The following is a 19,777-nucleotide window of genomic DNA, read 5'->3' on the forward strand; positions in this document are numbered from 1 at the left end:
AAAGCTGGAGCAGCTCCCTTGGCCCTGAGGGGCCGGGAGGGTGGGCTGAAGGCGGGCCAGGCGCGCTCGGGCCCTCCCTGAAGGAAGTGCGGCGGGATAGGGGCGCGATAGGCGCGCTCCCGCGGCCCTGAAGGGGTGGGGAGGGCAGGCGCGTTCTCGGCCGCTCACAAGGGTTGGGGGCGGGGCGTGTGGGCCGAAGGGGCGTGCGCACGCGGGGAGGGGCGTGCTCGCGGGGGCGGGGCCGCGCCCTCGGCCCGGAAGTGCGGGGTGCGGGGTGCGGGGTGCAGGGCGCGGACGGCCCCTGGCGGCCGCGGGCGGAGACTGCGGCCAGGCAAGCGGCGCAGGAGCGGCAGCAGCCGCGGGGCCCGGGCGAGCATGTAGCGGCAGCGGGCGGCGCGGGGCTCCCGGGGCGGGCCGGGCCGCGGGGGCCGCTCGCGGCGACATGGAGGAAGAGGGCAAGAAGGGCAAGAAGGTGAGCATGCGGGGCGCGTCCTCCCGAAGGCCGGGTGGGGGGCGGGCTGGACCCCAGACCGAGGCAGGCGGAAGGCGGAGGGGCTGGGGTTCGGGGGGCGAGGGGAACACGGGAGGGTCCCTCGGGGCCGCCCGTCGGTCTGCCAGTGCGGGGCGTGGGAAAGTCTGGCTTGGGGATGTCCGTGGAGGGGAGTTCTGATTTGGGAGGTTCGGCGTGGGGAGGCTAGGCGTGGAGAGGTGCGGGACAGGAGTCTGGTGGGACTCCAGCGTGGAGAGGTCCCGGGCGGGAGTCCGGCGTAGGGAGGCCCGGCAAGGGAAGTTCCGAGGTGGGAGTCCGGCGTGGGGAGGCCCCAGGTTGGAAGTTCGGCGTGGGGAGGCCCGGGGGCGCACACTGTTGGAGGTGAGCGTGGCGGGCAGGCCGGGGACCCCGGGTGGACGGCGCACGGTCAGGCCCGGGACAGGGTCGCTGGAGTCGGTCTCCGCGCGATGAGTAGGAGGCGAGCCCCTGGACAATGGGGTTAGGTGGTCCTTTGCCGGCCGGGCGCGCGGGGGAGGAAGGAGCCACGCCTTTCCGCCCCTTCCGGTCAGTGACTCTCCCCCAAACCCAGGCTCTGCACATGGCCTTGCCCGCGGGTCAGTGACCAGGGGCTGCAGAGGAGCTGGACCCCATTATGGGCCAGAAAGTTTTCCAGGGTTAGCATCTTGAGAAAATGGGGTGTAAGGTTAATGTAGAAACATTTGCTGCTTAGTTGACTTCAGTATTGGGGTACCAAGTAAAAGCAAAAACTTCTTCATGGTACAGCCCGTTCACGGTCCGGTCCGGCCGGCGCGGGTTGAGTTTTGCTCTACCTAATACCAGCTGAATGATTTCAGTGACGTTACATTTGGCAGTTGGATTTAGGACACAGTTCAAGAGGCTCCTTAGTCTTTGTAATTTTTAAAATGTGGCTTTAATTACAAGCTAGAGTAATTGATAAAGAAACTCAACATTTTAAGGAGACAAATAACCATGTGAGATAAGCTATCATTAAAATGTAAAACGGATTTCAATGAAATGTATCTTTTTCAAATACAGGCTTTATAATCTAAGTGTCTTACCTGTTATTTTCGTTTTAATAAATGTGTGTGCACTTTTATGTGCAAGTTTAAAACAGACCTTGATAAATCCTCTGATCTTCTGCTCTTCAGAGCCAGCTGTGTCCTTCAGTTGGCGATTACTCATCACAAGGTGTCCCATTTTAAAAAGGTATTTGAAATGAAGTGAAGCCAGGTGGTCTTCGGGGAATTGTGCAGTGCTTCTCCTCTCACTTTCTTCATTCATTGTTTTGTTAGGTTATTAATACACGTGTGTAATTTAAGTGCAGTATCAGTTGCAGTTACCTACAAAGATGGTTTAAGTCTGGAAAACAGCCCAAGAAAGTGATTCAGCCTGCAAGCATTAGACCACAGAGGGATGCTGCCCACCAAAAAGGGGGAAAGCTGAGTTTATTTAGTGTTTCTACCAAAGCTGGTAGATGCCTTCACAAGAAATGTAGTCAGTTGCATCCTTTCCTGTCACAGGTAGGCAGGTGGGCCAGGGCCCTTATAGGAGAAGGCCTGTCACCAGTGCTCATGGCTGCTAGCATTCTGTAGATAAGCTGGCTCAGTCCTAGCAGAGGACCAATCCTGGCCACACGGTATCTTCCACAATCAGTCCAAATGGTGCCTGACAAGGAGAGTTATTCTCTTCATGTGGGTACTAGCCTATCTGATGGGGAAGGATGAGAATGAATTTTTCCCAGAACTTTCAACCAGCTCTGGAAGAAACATTTGAACATTCAGCATATTGAGAGAGACAGAGAAGTGATAAGACATTCCTGAGCTTTTGGAATAGAATCAGTAAATCTCAAGAATTTTATAGTGGGGGCAATGGAAAGATTCAGGCATAGAGAAGATTAATACATTTCATTGTCTCTATTAGAGGAGATAAGCAGTTATTACACAGTTGCCGAAGCCAGGAGGTTTGTGTTTTCTGTGTACTCACTCTGCCACTGCCGTATCTCATTTTCCTACAGGCAGGCTAGACAGAGAGCTCTGGGGCATAGATTTCTATCCAGGCCACGACTTAGCACACTTTACCTCTTGCTCTCAGCCAATCACAAGCCAGTAGAACCTTCCTGCTCTGCTCCCCCATTCAATGTGAGGTCACCTCCAACTCAGTCAATTTGATGCTTAAGTGGTTCTCATCGTAAATTAACTAGAGCTATCGATTTTAAAACTTATACACAAATTCAAGCAGAAGCAGCGAGTAATGACTTAATAGTTTTATGAAAGTACCATTTGGACATTTAAATTCTCTTTCCAAGTTAGCTTCCTCCAAAAGTGCAGATTTAAGCCTTTAAAAATGTGGACTGATAGGCTCTTCAGGTCTTCAGATGCTTGTCTTGGTGTTCTGTCAAGCAGTTATTCAGGCTTGTTCTAACGTGGCCTGTTTCCTCAGGACAGGACTCATCGAGCTGCCAGAGAACCAGTAGACCAGAGTGGATTTCATATAAAGTGCACAGGTACAGCCCTGTCCTTACTCAGGCTACCTTGGCACACACGATGATGGTGACTGGAGCCAGTAATGTCCCGTGGAAGGTGCTGGGTGATGGGGTTTGGGAGGAGCTGATGAGAAGATGGGGAGGTCTGGGGTATGGACGTGTGGACAGAGAAGTCCACTAGCTGCCAGAGGCGTGGGACCTGGGGAGTAGGAATGACCATGGAGGTCACTGTCCTGCCTGAACGTCCCCAGAGTGACTGGTACCTTTCAGGCCACCATTCCTGCTTGGGGGTTTGGAGAATGAGGCTTCCTCCTTGCAGAGCAGACCCAAGTTCCATGCATTTTGATACTCTTCTGTTAGGATGTAATTCCTTTTTGTAGGAAGCTTAGGTGTACACTTGAGTTGGATTATGTGCATTTTTATAAAAACACTTGACTCAGATGCGGATCACAGCCTTTGGGAAGACACAGTTGTGGGAAGTCACCCTTGGCCCTCAACCTTGTTCAGGTCCCGGTTTCTGCTGCTTCTGCTGCTGTCGGGGCATAGGTCGCACCACAGGTAGCCATGATTTCAGCCTGAACAAAGTTAAATAGTTTTACGTTGGTCTGTTTTATTTGTATTCTTTAAATGAAAAAACAAAGGTTATAAAGTACCCTAGAAATGTAGGACTTGGTGTAAATGATAATGAGGCATTATTATTAATTTTGTTGGGTGTAATATTTGTAATGTTTTGTCAAGTTCTGATCTGATAGACATATACACTGGGGTACTTATAGGTGAAACAATATGATTTCGGAGATTTGCTTTACTCAGACTAGAAAAAAAAGAGGGGAGACAGCTGAATGTTTTGGCAGTGGTTATTCATTATTCGTTATTCTGCTTACTTTTGTGAATTTTTGAAGTTTCCATAAGAAAAGTGGGGAGAAAAATATTCCTCTAGGTTATGGATCCCCAGTTATCAGCCCACGTACTTGCCAAATCATCCCTTAGCTAGTGTCTGTGAGGAAGTGGGAGTTTGAGCTAGACCAGCCCTCAGGCAGCCATACCTTCTCTACAGGTATGTGTGCATATGTGTAAGTATTTGTATAGCTGAAATGAAAGTTTAAAGAAATAACTATTACTATAAGCAGGGCACTCTGATTTTTTTTATTCTGTTCTTGTTTTTTGGTTTTTTTTTTAAACTGCTGGTCATGACCTACTAAATTGCTTTTATAACTGTATTGATTCTGTAGGTGTCACAGCCATAATATGGGTTAACAAAGTGAATTTGGGCCTCTCTACCTTTTTTTATTTCCTCTCGGATAGTTGTCACAGTGATTCTTCGATGGCAGTGTTGCACCCTGGGGTGAGGAGGCCGGAAGACCACTGCAGGAGGTATCTGGTGGAGACCAGACGTCAGGCCGTCAGTAGATGAGTCCAGAATAACTGGCAAACATGGGGCTCATTCCTCTTCTGGTTTGGAGAATTACCGTTTACATAGTATCATGTATTTATTAATTTTCTGCATTAGGAACTGTAAATTCCCTGGTCTTCTTCAGTCAGATTGATAACCCACTGATCATGATAATTTAGGTTCAGAAAGCACATCAGAATCTTCTAGTACTTTTCTGTTTCTGCTCTGAGCATCGTTTGAGAGGAAGACATTTTTATGACCAATAGTACTGCAATAGGGGGCTGCTCTGGAATGGGAAGGGCTGTCAGTGTTCTACCCTATGAGGTCAAGGACAAGTGCCTTCTGTACCCAGTAAGTTTGGTCACTGCAGTTACTGTTAGTCTTTTATTTCTTCATTTCTGTCAGCAATAATAACCCACCTGCTCCATCCTCATCACCACTCTGTGGTGTGATGCAGTTAAGTACTGTAGATTTAGCTGATTGGTGTGAAATCATCCTATTTATTTATTTGGGTGCCTATTACATGCTCAGTACAGTGAGAAGGGCTGAGGCCCTCTCATTTTATTTGGAGAGTAAGCTGCTCACACCATGTTAGAGAATGAGAGAGGGCCAGTGCCCTCATATCAGGAGAGACAGGCAGGCATCAGCTAATTCCACCCGGGAGACCATGCATGTGATGTACAGAAGCAGGCAAGGTGGGGACTGAGGCCCTGAAGTGCTGGGAGGGCTTGGAGCCCAGGGTGTTTGTGTGTAGGGTTGGTTTTGGTCCCGGGTGCAGCTGAAGCCATTGGAGGTTTTCATTCATTGCTTTAAGAAATGTTCATTGTCACTGTGCGCCAGATGCTGGGGAGACAGGTGAGGTCTGTGGCCACAGAGCTTGAAGCGGAGCTCAGAGGACAGATGAGGATGGATATTAGGAAGTGTGGTTTGATAAGAGTGAATAAGGAAACCTTTTTGTTATGAAGACATCAAGTACAAGTGTAGAGAAAATCTTCTAATGCAGATTCAAATGCCACAATGTCAGATATCATCAATGCATGAACAGGTTGTTTCAGGTACACTATTTACTCATCCGCTCCTGCTCCCCAGGTGTTATGGCCTAAACTATGCCCTGCGCCCCCAACTCATATTGTTGAAGCCCTGACCTCCCCAGCACCTCAGAATGCGTCTGCATTTGGAGATAGGGCGTTTAAAGAGGTGATTAAGGATAAGTGAGGTTGGGCTTCCCTGGTGGCGCAGTGGTTAAAAATCCGCCTGCCAGTGCAAGGGACACGGGTTCGAGCCCTGGCCTGGGAAGATCCCACATGCCGTGGAGCAACTAAGCCCGTGCGCCACAGCTACTGAGCCTGCGAGCCACAACTACTGAGCCAGCATGCCACAGCTGCTGAGCCCGCGTGTCACAGCTACTGAAGCCCGTGCGCCTAGAGCCCGTGCTCCGCGACAAGAGAAGCCACTGCAATGAGAAGCCTGTGCACTGCAACAAAGAGTAGCCCCCCGCTCGCTGCAACTAGAGAAAGCCTGCGTGCAGCAACGAAGACCCAACACAGCCAAAAATAAATAAATAAATAAATTTTTTTAAGAAAAGGGTAAGTGAGGTCACTAGGGTGGGCCCTAATCCCATATGACTGATGTCCTTATAAGAAGAGGAAATTTGGACACAGAGACACCGGGGATGTGCATCCAGTAGAGGGATGTTGTGGAGATCAGGGAGAAGATGGCTGTTTCCAAACTGAGGAAGCGGCCTCGGGAGAAACCAGCCCTGCCGACCCCTTGGTCTCGGACACCCAGCCTCCGGGACTGCGAGACAATAAATAACTGTGTTGAAGCTGCCAGGTCTGTGGTGCTTTGTTCAGGCAGACTAAGTGGGTTATTTTGAAGCATACCCTAGACATCATGCTGATGTGACAAGAGTCTAGTGCAGTCAGTCCTCTGCTAGGACTGGTTTGGTGGGACCTGGTCTCATTCTAGCCTGGAGGTTCTGAGGACCTGGTCTCCACTGTCGCCTTAGATGTGGACGAGCTACTCAGAGTGGCGGGACCACCTGCATGTGCTCTGTGTGGGCCGCAAACCGCACACTCGCTGTGGTCGTGTGACCTAGGGTCTGTAGCAGGGGATTGGGCTGAGCCACATTTGCCCAGCCTCCGTGCCATTGTCCTGCCCCGTGTTCTTTGTGGGCACTTTCACTGCTCCGTTTGCTCTTTCTTATCCCTCGGTCCAAGGCCAGTGGCCGTTCTTCAAATGTGACACTCAGTATTAATGGTTATGCAATTGCGACAGAGTTTAGATTTGGATTTGTCGATTTAGTAGAAATAAAAAGGACATTTCTTCTTAGCTGTGTGCTGGTGCCAAAAATGTTACAGGTTTTCCTCCGAAGTGTGCCTGAACAGTAGCAGTTTTCTGCTGGATTGCGTTAAGAATCAGGGCATTTGATCACAGGCATTAGATGTGTTCAGTGCCATGAAAAGAAATCCTCTTTAATGAGTGCGGTAGGAAGTTGGAATTTGGGCTTTTGTTCAAGGCTTAGGATGGCGAACTGCAGTGTGTATCTTGTAACCCAGGAGGCGGAAAGAATAGTTGAATTCGGAAAGTGAGAAAAATGGTCAGTCTGACCCTGTTGTGTTACCTGGTGTGGGAGATGCTGGCTCACCTGTGTTGTTACTTGTGACTCTGAGAAGAAGAAACTTTTATTTATTTGAATCTTTATTATTCATTCTATAGTTTGAAATGACGTGCAGTTTTTTCCCCAGATCTCTAATATGCTTCCTGTGTGTCGTTACCATTAACTCTACAGTCAGGTGTGGTTTAGAATATTCCATTTTCCCCTTGCCGTTTACATGGTGGGGATACAGTTTTACTAGTTTAAGGCCTTGGACAGACCTACGTGTCAGGTATGTTATCCTACTTGTCAATGTCAGGAAACGTTTTGGGTCTGACTGTGTCTTAAGTGTTTTATTACTGCCGGTAGAGGTGTTGCTCTAAAATAGCTCTTACATTTTATGTTCTGAAATATGCATAGTAGATGAAGGCAGGTACATCCAATGTCAGACCTATTTTAGGCTGTGTTCTAAGCCTCCACATAAAACATGTGCATCTTCAGCGCCACTTCTCGGGAGAGGAGTCTACAGCCACAGTCTGCTTCCTCCGCCCCCCACGCCCCAAGCATTTTATTATGAAAAGTTTTGAATACACCAAAGTTGGAAGAATTTTATGGCAAATACCCATATACCCACTGCCTAGATTCTACCATTAACATTTGGTATATTTGTTTTATCTCATGTCTGCCCATCTCTTCATCCTTCTACCTGTCCATCGACCCATTTTATTTTTCTGATGCATTTCAAAGTAAATTGCAGACATCAGTTCACTTTGATCTAAACACTTCAGCATGCGTATCATTAACTAGAGTTCAGTATTTGTTTACAGTTTTCTTTCTCTGTAAAATTTATGGTGAAATGGACACATCTTAAATGTACATTAGCTAAATTTTGGCAAAAGCATACACCTGTGTAACCCAAACCCCTGCCGAGAAATAGACCATAATCCTCGATCAGAAAGTTCCCTTCCTACCTCTTAGGAAGTCCCTTTCCCAGGCAACCATTGTTCTGTATTTCCACTATAGATTATTGCTGTTTGGATTAATTTCCAATATACATTAGTATTGTCTGAATTAGTTTTATCTGCTCTAGAACTTGATACAAATGGATTCATACAATATACTTGTGTGCAAGAACCTCTACTCAGCATAATGTTTTTGAGATTCATCCACAATGTTGTGTGTATGTTATTGCTGAGTGGTAGTCTGTGGTATGTGTATACCACAGTTTGTTTCTCCATCACCTTTTGTCGGACATTAGGGTTCTTTTTAGTTTTGTATTATAATGAAAAGCTGCTGTGAACATCTGTGAATGACCCATTGTGTGGACATATGTTATCATTTCTTTTGGACAATAACTACTAATGGAATTGCCCAGTTATATAGGAACTATATATTTAACTTTGTAAAACACTGCCAAACTGTTTCCTACTGAATTTTTGTATGCTAATTCTGTCAGTTATTGAGAAGGGGGGTGTTAAAGTCTCCAGTTATTGTTTTAGGTTTGCTTGTTTCTCCCTGTAGTTCAGTTCATTTTGGCTTCATGTATTTATTTTTTGATAAATTTATTTATTTTTTAAATTTATTTTTGGCTGCGTTGGGTCTTTGTTGCTGCGCGCGGGCTTTCTCTAGTTGCGTTGAGTGGGGGCTGCTCTTCGTTCCGGTGTGCGGGCTTCTCACTGCAGTGGCTTCTCTTGTTGCGGAGCACGGGCTCTAGGCTCGCGGGCTTCAGTAGTTGTGGCTCACGGGCTCTAGAGCGCGGGCTCAGTAGTTGTGGCACATGGGCTCAGTAGTTGTGGCACGTGGGCTCAGTAGTTGTGGCTCGTGGGCTCTAGAGTGCAGGCTCAGTAGTTGTGGCACGTGGGCTCAGTAGTTGTGGCTCGCGGGCTCTAGAACGCAGGCTCAGTAGTTGTGGCACGTGGGCTCAGTAGTTGTGGCTTGTGGGCTCTAGAGCGCAGGCTCAGTAGTTGTGGCACGTGGGCTCAGTAGTTGTGGCTTGCGGGCTCTAGAGCGCAGGCTCAGTAGTTGTGGCACGTGGGCTCAGTAGTTGTGGCTCGCGGGCTCCAGAGTGCAGGCTCAGTAGTTGTGGTGCATGGGCGTAGTTGCTCCGCAGCATGTGGGATCTTCCCAGACCAGGTCTTGAACCCGTGTCCCCTGCACTGGCAGGCGGATTCTTAACCGCTGTGCCCAGGGAAGCCCCCCAGTACTCTCTGAGTTCTTGCTTACGTTTGCCACAAGATGCTCCAGGTTCATCTGATACTTTCTTGTCCAGCCCTGAGCTTGACATTTGTCCAAGGAGCACTGGTTGCTCTCGGTGGAAATGATATTTAGAAACCAAGATCTGGTCAGTAGATGTGCTTATTGCTACTGGGGTGTTATCACTTCTAGATCCTAGAGTGCATAACCCTGATTTGTGAGAAACTTATTCTGATACAATCTACTCCTCTCTTTTGCAAATAGGAACCTCTTTGGTGTTATTTTTTCTTGACAATATTTTCTGGAGCTCTTTCATTATGGGTATGTAGATTCTTTATTCTTTTTTAGAGCTGAATGGCATTTTCTCCTGTGGATTAATATAATTCATTTAAACAGTAGCCTGTTTATGGACTTTTAGGTTGTCATTTTGCTCTAATAAAAAAATGCAGATATTAGCTTTCTACCAACCTTTCACATGTGTGTAAATGTATTTATAGGATTAATTCCTGAAAATGCAATTATCAGGAAAGCATACGTACATTTGTAATTTTATAGATATTGACACATTGTTCCCCATAGTGATTGTTCCAGTTTTTCTTCTTCCATTTAAAAAAAATATATATTTGTTTATTTGGCTACTCGGGGTCTTAGTTGTGGCATGCGGGATCTCCAGGCCCCCTGCATTGGGAGTGTGGAGGAGTCTTAGACACTGGACCACTAGGGAAGTTCCTAGTTTTTATTCTTAACAGCAATTTATGATGAGAGTGCTTGTTTTTTAATATCTTTGCCCACATGGCATATTTCCAAGCTGTTGAATATTTGCCAAGCTAGTAGATGAAAATGGCATTTGCTAATAATTTTGGATTTTATTTTCCAAAGTGCACTTAAAAGTTGGTTTTTTTAAAAAAATAATTAATTAATTTTTGGCTGCATTGGGTCTTTGTTGCTGCGGGGCTTTCTCTAGTTGTGGTGAGTGGGGGCTACTCTTCGTTGCAGTGCGCAGGCTTCTCATTGTCGTGGCTTCTCTTGTCGCGGAGCATGGGCTCTAGGCATGCAGGCTTCAGTAGTTGTGGCATGTGGGCTCAGTAGTTGTGGCGCACAGGCTTAGTTGCTCTGCGGCATGTGGGATCTTCGCGGACCAGGGCTCGAACCCGTGTCCCCTGCATTGGCAGGCGAATTCTTAACCACTGCGCCACCAGGGAAGTCCTGGTGCTTTCTGTTGGTTTTGTTTATTCACTTATCCATTTTCTTTGATTCCCCAGTCCTCACTCCTCTTTCATGCCCCTCCTTCATTGGCAACCATCCTTACCTGTTTGATGCAGGTCCTTTGGTTTGTGTACCCTTGTAAAATGTTTATTATTTTGATGTGTGGTTTTTTTGTTTTTGTTTTTGTTTTGCGGTACATGGGCCTCTCACTCTTGTGGCCTCTCCTGTTGCGGAGCACAGGCTCCGGATGCGCAGGCTCAGCGGCCACGACTCACGGGCCCAGCTGTTCCGCGGCATGTGGGATCTTCCCGGACCGGGGCACGAACCCGTGTCCCCTGCATTGTCAGGCGGACTCTCAACCACTGCGCCACCAGAGAAGCCCAGATGTGTGTTTTTAAGAATCTTTTTATTTTGAAATAATTTCAAACTTAAGAAAAATTGCAAAACTGGCCCAGGAATTCCCCCTAATTCCTTAGCAGAATTAGCACTGAGGTGGTGGCCTCTATGGAGGCGGAGTTGCATGTGCACTGCCCATCCCTTACGCTCAGCAGGTGCTCGGCGTCCGTGTACGCATCTCCTGTGTTGCTTCCATCACATTCCTGATGACGTGCTCACCAGGGATGCGGACAGGTTTCCAAAGGCCGTCCTCTTGGCTGCACTAGTCTCTTCTGGTCGCCCATCACCAGGGGGTCAGGCTCTAGTAGAGATGCTCGTTGACTTTGCCCATGGCAGCGCTTCCTTTGTGGGTGCTCACACGGGCTCCATGAAGATTCGACACGTGGATAGGTTGTCACATCTGTCCTGCAGCAGGGAACCTGGATGTTTGGCCCTTGGTCAGTGTGTCCAGTGCGTTGGACTGTGGGACACTCATGATCGGTCATGCAGGCAGCTGCAGCCTTCCATGGGTCATGCACCTCAGAAGTGAGGCAAGCTTTACCATCCGTGACCTGGGTCCGGTCTGGTGGGCGAGGCTCTACCTGAGTCAGCAGTGTGGGTAAGGTAGTGGACCTTGCTTCCTCTGGGGCCAGACCACGTGCAGCCTCCTGTTTATGGAAGTGCATGGGTTTTACCTTTAAGTGGAGCTGTTCTTTCTGTTGGGCGTTTCTGGGGCGGGTCTCACCTTATGAGAATGCAGTTGGGAGAGAACTTGTTCGAATTGTGGTCGAGCTGTCATCGTTTTGCCTTCGGTGAGCGTTCCTCCCCCTCATCCCATTCCCACCTCGGGTGCTCCTGTCCTTACGGGAGAAGCGCCTTCTGTATCCCAAGGGGCCATCAGGGATTGGCATCCTCTCTGTTAGTGGCTGTGGGGTCAGAGTGTGACATGCTGTCCGTGATGCTGTCCAGATGGCCCACAGGTGACCCGGGGAAGCCAGGCCTTGGACTTTGCTCTCCTCATGACCTGCCCCTTTAGACAGAGGTGGGCAGGTGGCACGTAACCCTCGCAGGTGGTTCTCTCTGGGAGCCATCAGTCTGCTATGACTCCCACAAGAATGAAGTCCCACCGTCACTCGGCACGTGCCAGCCGGGCAGCCGATGGAGAGTTCAGGCAGTAAAGGTCAGCTGTTCACTTTGCCAGGTGTAGGCAGACTGACTTGTTTTCTTGCCAGAGGGCACAGCGTTCTTTCAGAGGGCACTGGTGGTGTCTGAGGTGGCACATCGGGAGCCATCAGTGGCAGCAACACATTCAGGCCCGGTTGCCATGCCAGGTGGCATGGGGACAGCGGCCCTGCTGTTTGAGGGCTCCGTGCACCAGTGGCTTCTATTACGCTGACTGGGTGGAACCTCGGGCCCAGACATGGGTTCAGTAGTGCGTCTTGGCCCCTTTAGGGGTGCCAGCAGCTCTTGCTGTGCATTTGTCAAGGCTTGCCATGCAGGGTCACCTACACCAGCCTCCAGGCCCTCCCATCAGTGCCTCGTAGCTTCTCTCCCAGTTACACGGGCCAATGAAAACAGCTAGTGCAGCTCAAATGCAGAAACCACAGTCAGTGTTCAAGTCAACAACACAGGAATATGTGGGGCCTGGGGGTCCTCTCCCTCTTCCCCACGTACCCCAGCCCCCCAGTTCCCGCACCCCAGGCTGGGCTCTTGTATCCATTGCTGTCTCCTCCCGTCCTGTTGCTCTACAGCCCCTCCAGCCAGCTTGGCTTTTCCCTTCGTCCTGTTGGAACGCCAGCGTATAATAGAAGATCTGTTTACGATTACAAGTACATACTTTAGGGTTAAAATGAACAGAAACATCCAAAATCTCTATAAGAAAATCTCCTGAAACACACAAACATGGACTTGAAGAAGTGGAAGACACCTGTGTTCGGGTGGGATAGTGGCATCGTGACTGTGTCTACTCTCCGTGAATTAATTTTTAACATGATCCCAATAACAATACCATGGTGCTTGTTAATGGAATGAGACCACTTGACTTAAAGCTCATTTTTTGTTACGCACAAGCAAGGACAATCTCTGAAAAAGAAAAATGAGGGAACAACCCCAGATTGGGTTGTGCTGTCTCGCCCCCGATTGAAGCTGTGGGGTTGTCCTGGGATAAGCTGCAGGAACAGAGGAGAAAATACAGAAACAGACCCCCCTCCATGGGGAAACTTGAGTGCCCAGTAAAATGGTGTTTCATAGCAGTGGGGACAACTGAGTAATGGGTGATATTGGGGTAACTGGACAAACGTGTGGAAAAGGATGAAATCAGATTCATCCTTCCTAGTGTACACAAGGGTGAACAACAGGTGGTTCAGAGATTTAAATGAAAGCAAAAATAATTAAGCCATAGAGGTACTAGGCAAAAATATGGGTGAATTCTTCAATGATCTGGGAGATGAGGAAACTTTTTTTTGGCCGTATCGCGTGGCTCGTGGGATCTTAGTTTCCTGACTGGGGATCAAACCTGGGCCCTCAGCAGTGAAAGCGTGGAGTTTTAACCACTGGACCGCCAGGGAATTCCCGAGGAAAGTTTTCTTAACTATTATTCAAAATTCAGAGCAAGGAGGGGAAAGACCAGATCTGATAACATAAACATAAGCAAAGTAAAAAGACAGCAAATCGAGAAAAAATATTTACAACTTATAAAACAAAAAGCAAATATCCCACATCTAAGGTGCTTCTAAAAATAGAGACAACAAAGGCTGAGGACCTGAGAGGAAAAAACAAGTCAAGAGATGGGAACAGACAGTTCACTGAAAAAGAAACTCAAATGGCTTTTAAATGTGTGAAAAGGCAACTCAGACTCTTGCATAATAAGAGAAATGCAAATTAAGAGCACACTGAGCTACCTGTTCTCACCTTTCAGGCCAGCAGACATCCCTGCTTGGTCAGGCATGAGGAACCGGCCAGCATAGCTCCTGACAGGGCATAAGGGGCTATGTCTGGCTGAACTCTGGGGCCGCGACTGACCCAGCATCCCACTTCGGAAACCTCCCCCAAGGAAACATGGGCAAAAACACGAGGCAGTTTGCGCACCAGGCTGTTCATTTTGGCCTCATTCCACCCCTGGGGTGCAGGCTCGCTAAACCATGCTGCAGCCTCACAGCGGGCCGGGGTGGGAGGGTGCAGCGTGGAGCCCTATCTTCGATGATTATCTGGAGGGGAGGGGCTGACCTCTCAGCATGGGCCTTGTGAGTTTGGACCATGTAACGACTTAAAGGATTACAATTGAATCCAAACATTAAAAAAAAAATTACTTAAAAAAATCAAAAGCAAAGTATTAGTAAAAAATGGCAAAAACAAACAAAAGACATAACCCCACAGAAAAGAGTTATTTCAAGTAATTAAATCATAGAAATTCGACAGCAGGCCGACAGTGGGACATACACCAAGGACAAGAAAAGCAACGAAAAAACTTTCAGCGAATTGTTTTCAGTAATCATTTTATTCGTAATAATACTGGTATTATTGCCACTGTTCCATATGTTTTAGGATAAAGTGGAACTATAGTTACATTAACAACATTACACACTGGCTTTCACCATAGGGGGAGTGGGTGGGTGCAGATAATACCAAAGAATGTGATCAATAACCCTGTAATCCTACTTTCGGTTGGAAATACTGTGAATTCATGAGGTTTTTCTCTTAAACACAAGGTGCTTATTTCCTCACTCTCTCTGGTGCCAAGTCCCAGGCGCAGTGAACACCCTCGGTGAGTGGTAGTGGGCCTGAAACAGCACTTTCCTCTAGAAGCAGCAGTGGCCACTTCTAGGTCTGAGGAGCCCTCAGCAGCTGCCAGGGTCCACTTTGAAGAGGCCGCCGCTGGCCGGGGCGGGACAATTGGATCGTTCCTAAGATGATGACTAATGGATTGTTTAGCTCCAGCGATTCCAAGGAAGCAGCATTGCTGAAGAGAAAGGATGATGCATTTAACTTGACTTTTCTGAAGGATCTGTACCTCAGGGTGACCAAGTAGTCGAGGAGGGAAAAGGTCTCTTTATGTAAATGTTTCCACTAATAAATGATGAAGGGATTGTGGAACCAGACTGTTGAAAAATATCCAACTATGAGACAAAGGGGCCAGGCCATAGCCATCAGTGGCAGGTCACTGCCCAATATTACGTGCCCCCTGATGGAAGCGTTCTTGAAAAAACATCGCACTTGAGTGAAATAAAGCCTCATGATCCAACCACCGGTCTACAAGAAATACAGGGGCTGAGAAGCATCTTCAAAGTTCTGACAGAGATACAGCCTGCAGGAGCCAGAAAGTGGGATATTCTACAGGACGACCTGCCCTGGCTATTTAACAAATGCATCAAGAGACTTAAGAATTGTGTCGGCTCAGGGCAGTCTATCGATGGACCTGATTCGCATCTTGATTTGAACAAACTATTAAAAAAAAAATGTGAGTCTGTTGGTGAAAAATTTGAACACCAATTGGATAGTTGAAGATTTAAAAAAATTCCTGTCAAGTTTTAAAGCAAAATAATGCTACTGTGGCTGTTTTTTAATTTTTATTATTATTTTTAAATTTTTTAATAAATTTATTTATTTTGGGCTGCATGGGGTCTTTGTTGCTGCACGTGGGCTTTGTCTAGTTGTGGCAAGCAGGGGCTACTTTTCGTTGCGGTGCACGGGCTTCTTGTTGCGGTGGCTTCTCTTGTTGCAGAGCACGGGCTCTAGGCGGTGGGCTTCAGTAGTTGTGGCACGTGAGCTCAGTAGTTGTGGCTCGCGGGCTCTAGAGCGCAGGCTCAGTAGTCGTGGCGCACGGGCTTAGTTGCTCCGCGGCATGTGGGATCTTCCCAGATCAGGGCTGGAACCCGTGTCCCCTACATTGGCAGGCGGATTCTTAACCACTGCACCACCAGGGAAGTCCCCATATTTTCTTAGTTTTCATCTTTCGCTTTATGTTCTAGGATAGAGTTGGCAAGCTTTTCATGTAAAGAACCAGATAGTAAATGTTTTAGGCTTTATGGGCCAAGAGGTAACATTGAGGGTTTTAAGTAGGTATCACATCAGAAGAGAGAAAACAAATTTCCACATTTTCATTGGTGAAATTCAAAGTATGATAATCACTGAGTACAGTTTTTTTGTGACTCAATCCTAATAGGAATGGAATTCTTTTGGGGGGGGCTAACGTTTTGCTTAATTGGGGTTCAGAGTTAGTGCTGTCGATCATCAAGATGATTGGAACGTTCATTTGTAACAGTGCCACCATATTCCGGGTCACTAATTGGGCTTTCAGTTACACCCGTTTTATTATTCAGCGATCGTGTATGTAATTTCTAAGATACCTTTCTTGTTTGCTGTGTCTGTCTCTGTCTCTCTCTCGGCTGTGTCTATGGATGCTGTTCTCCTCAAATGCCTCTAAACCCCCTAGAATTTAAGCCCCCATCCAGTCTGTCCTTTGCCCCCTGTGCTCCCTGCCCTTTCTCTTCCATGCTGACCCTGGTGATCACTGTATCTGTGAAAGCAGGACAGGTTGGCTTGTACGTGCAGCTGATGGGCTTCCTTTAGTTTCCTGTGTTTCCCCGGGAGGGGCAGCTCTGGGACTTTGGAAGGGTGGGCTGTGTGTCGCATGCAGGGGGACCTCGTGGGGAGAAGGCAGTGGACTCAGGCCCCACAGTCACCAAGTTACGTCCTGGGGGCTGCTCCACCTCCTGAGGTCTCTGAATCTCACGCCTGGTTCCCTTTCCCTCAGGGCTACCTGATTCTGCTCTGCAGGGGCAGCTTTTAGAAAGAAGGAGAAAGCGGAGTCCAGACAGTACCCATGGTGCCCTGTGTGTCTAAAGAGGTAAAGGGATAGTCCAGTCAATACCAGATGTTTATTCAAACAAATGTAGTGCAGTACTCCTTACCCGGTTTACTGTGCTTTCTACATCTGCGGCATGTGTAGTGGTAACTGAGGCATGAAATTATTGTTCTGAACCAGTCTTTTCAGAATCAGGAAATACTAAACTTTGTTACAGTTTAAATTGAACCATATGAAATAGCCATTTTTATGGGCAGAAAACTGTTGAAAATTAGCACTTTGATCAAATCTAATTTTAATCTAATATTAATAAATCTAATGTCAGTAAAATTGTATTATATCTGTCATGTTTTGAGCTGTGAATATGGTCACTCTAAATCATCACTCTAATTAACCAGAACAGTTAATTAAGTAGCCTCTCCTATTTGCAGCCCTGCTGGAACATCTAGAGAGTGTAAGGGTCTTCAGCATCAACAAACCCAGCTTCTCCTTTTCAGGATCAGATTGGACCCTGAAGGAGTTAAAGTGAGCTTGCTCAAGGACATACTCTTTAGTTTCAAAGTTGCATCTCAAACGCAAGAGTCCTGGAGGCAGGTAGAGGCTTTTGTAGGCTGACGGTCATGGAGAAGGTGTGCTCTGCACAGGCCCCCTGGACTACAGTGCCCTGAAGCAGGCAACAGCCGGCCAGAAACAGCCAGGTCGGCGGGTCCCACCACATAGGTGACAACGCACGTCAGGAGGGGGAGCCCCAGCAGTGCTCTCAGCTTCCTTGCTTACTCTTTTTAACTTTGTCGTTTGGATTTGCAGAATGGTCGGACTTGCAAAATAATGTCCTTCAACTGACTACACGGTATTGGCTAGAAATGTAGGGAGGCCACCCGTGGGCTCTGTGTGCTAGAGGTAGTAAGGAAGATGCACTGGTTTAGTAAGAGGATGGGCTGGTTTAGTAAGAAGATGCACTGGTTTAGTAAGAAGATGGGCTGGTTTAGTAAGGAGATGCACTGGTTTAATAAGTCTGTGCACTGGTTTAGTAAGAAGATGCGCTGGTTTAGTAAGAAAATGCACTGGTTTAATAAGTCTGTGCACTGGTTTAGTAAGAAGATGCATTGGTTTAGTAAGAAGATGGGCTGGTTTGGTAAGAAGATGCACTGGTTTAGTAAGAAGATGGGCTGGTTTAGTAAGAAGATCTGCTGATTTGGTAAGAAGGTGGGCTGGTTTAGTAAGAAGATGGGCTGGCTTAGTAAGAATATGGGCTGGTTTAGTAAGAAGATGTGCTGATTTAATTAGAAGATGGGCTGGTTCAATAAGAAGATGGGCTGGTTTGCTAAGAAGGTCTGCTGACTTGGTAAGAAGATGGGCTGGTTTAGTAAGAAGACGTGTTGGTTTAATTAGAAGATGTGCTGGTTCAGTAAAGAGGTGTGCTGGTTTAGTTAGAAGATGTGCTGGTTCAGTAAGGAGATGTGCAAGCTTAATTAGAAGATGGGCTGGTTCAGTAAGGAGATATGGAGGTTTAGGTAGAAGACGTGCTGGTTTAGTATGAAGATGTGTGGGTTTACTTTATGTCTTTTCGTGCATGCAGCCTGTTTGGATTTTGCCAGCAGTTTTAGGGTGTTGCCTGCCTCAAACTTTTTTAAAAAACTGTAAACAGCTTCAGTGGGGTTTGCAGAAGGAAGCTGTGGTTTCTGGTCTTCCTGTTCATTCACATGTTTTTTTCAGAGGGAGGGCTAACATCTGACCATATTTTTCAACAAGCTCAGAAGTGAACAGAGGAGAATGCACAGTAACTATCGGCAGAGGGGGAGGAACCAGAATTCCTCCAGAGAAATTCCTCCTCACACAGACTTTCCAGCGGGGTGTTCCATGGAGAACGAGGTAGGTGCAAACCCAGCGTGGAAAGAGCCGTCTAGAATGATTGTTTGGGTCTTGTGGCCTTTACTTTGGGAAGGTGGGGTGGAGGGTTCCTGCTGGCTTCCGGGTCTGAGAACTGGCAGCCCCAGTGGCCAGCGAAGTGAGCAAGGTGAGCTGTTTGTAGGTTGTTGGGTGCGTCCATCTTCACTTAAGGAGGAAGAGACTGTGGATGTCAGGTCTGCTGAGGAAGAGTGACGTTCATGTAGATTTGTAGTCAGTTAGGACCCAAGATCTGAGTTGGAAAATGATTTAGGGAAGAGGTCAAGAAAGAGCACATTCACAGTGCAGACTCGTGCCTGGAATTTCACCCGTGATGCCTGAGGGAGGAGGAGTGCCCGGCAGGAGTGGCCGCTGTGTGCCCGGCAGGAGTGGCCTCGGCCGCTGCGTGGACGGTCAGGCGCAGTGTGTGTCACCAGAGCAAACGGCTGCAGTGGGGGAGGTCAGGTTCATGCCTAGTCCTGAGATAGGGAACTCGAGGTCTGTAGGAGGTCCTGGGGCACGGGCTGTGTCGTACTCCTTATTTGGGCCTCTGCGGCACCTAAGAAAGGCTCTTTTTCTGTTGGTAGGCGCTTAAGTGCTTAACTTCCTTTTTAAAAAGATAGTGAATCTGTTGACTTGCGTTACAGGGAGTTGGAGTTAAGATAGGCAACGTTGAGATACAGCTTTAAACAGTGGTGCTTATGGGAGAGGATTTGTCGGGGTGCTTCGTGCACTTGGGCGGGGGTGAATCTGGGGAGTAGCCGCTGCCTTGCCCAGCTGGACAGTTGGACAGTGGCTCTGCCCGGCCCACGTGCTGGCCTGGGTGTCTCTCCCTGGTGTTGTCCCGCAGCCCTGCGGAGCCTGATCCCCGCTGAGCAGTCCCCCTCTCCCTCCCTCAGCAGAAGGGGCCCTGGGGCAGGGAAGGGGGTCCCTTGAGGTGCAGCCCCAGTGCCGGGCACATGCCAAGTGCCCATTAGACGTTTGCTGAATGCCGAACTGAAGGACCCCAGGGCATTGCACTTGAAGGCTTTGTTCTGGGGCGGTTTTGTGTTACTAACCAAAGGAGTAGGTAAGGGTGCGTGAACACCGTACTGAGGCCTTCGAGGTGCCCAGTGCGGGTTTCCTTCCTTCACTGCCACACGCTTTCTCTAGAACGCGCTGGGCTGAGCACTGTGCACATGGAGTGACTTGGTGTATGTCACCTTATTATTCACTTTGGTCCGCAGGTAGAGGCCACTGTCCCATGAGCAGTTGTGCTGGTTCCTTCAGCACACGCATTTCATACTATAAGTTAATAAACAGACAGTCTGACGGAGAAGTTAGCCTCTGGG

At 48.0% G+C, this 19,777-nt stretch overlaps 1 protein-coding gene across 2 annotated transcripts in view; it reads left to right on the forward strand.

Annotated features, from left to right (window-relative positions):
* Positions 1 to 285: 285 nt before the first annotated feature.
* The window catches only part of CCM2 (CCM2 scaffold protein), a 59,449-nt gene continuing 39,957 nt past the window's right edge, over positions 286 to 19,777 (forward strand). The window contains exons 1-3 of one of the 2 annotated variants that reach the window (XM_027124054.1): positions 286 to 472; positions 2,951 to 3,014; positions 18,276 to 18,431. In XM_027124054.1, coding sequence (XP_026979855.1) covers positions 18,333 to 18,431 — 99 coding nt within the window. In that variant the 5' untranslated portion in view covers positions 286 to 472; positions 2,951 to 3,014; positions 18,276 to 18,332. Of the gene's footprint in view, positions 473 to 2,950; positions 3,015 to 18,275; positions 18,432 to 19,777 lie in introns of those variants that run through there. The other variant, XM_027124055.1, reaches the window with a different exon arrangement.

This window comes from Aethalodelphis obliquidens, unplaced genomic scaffold, assembly GCF_003676395.1.
Source record: "Aethalodelphis obliquidens isolate GAN/ISIS:26980383/991018 unplaced genomic scaffold, ASM367639v1 scaffold27, whole genome shotgun sequence".
Classification (NCBI taxonomy): Eukaryota; Metazoa; Chordata; class Mammalia; order Artiodactyla; family Delphinidae; genus Aethalodelphis; species Aethalodelphis obliquidens.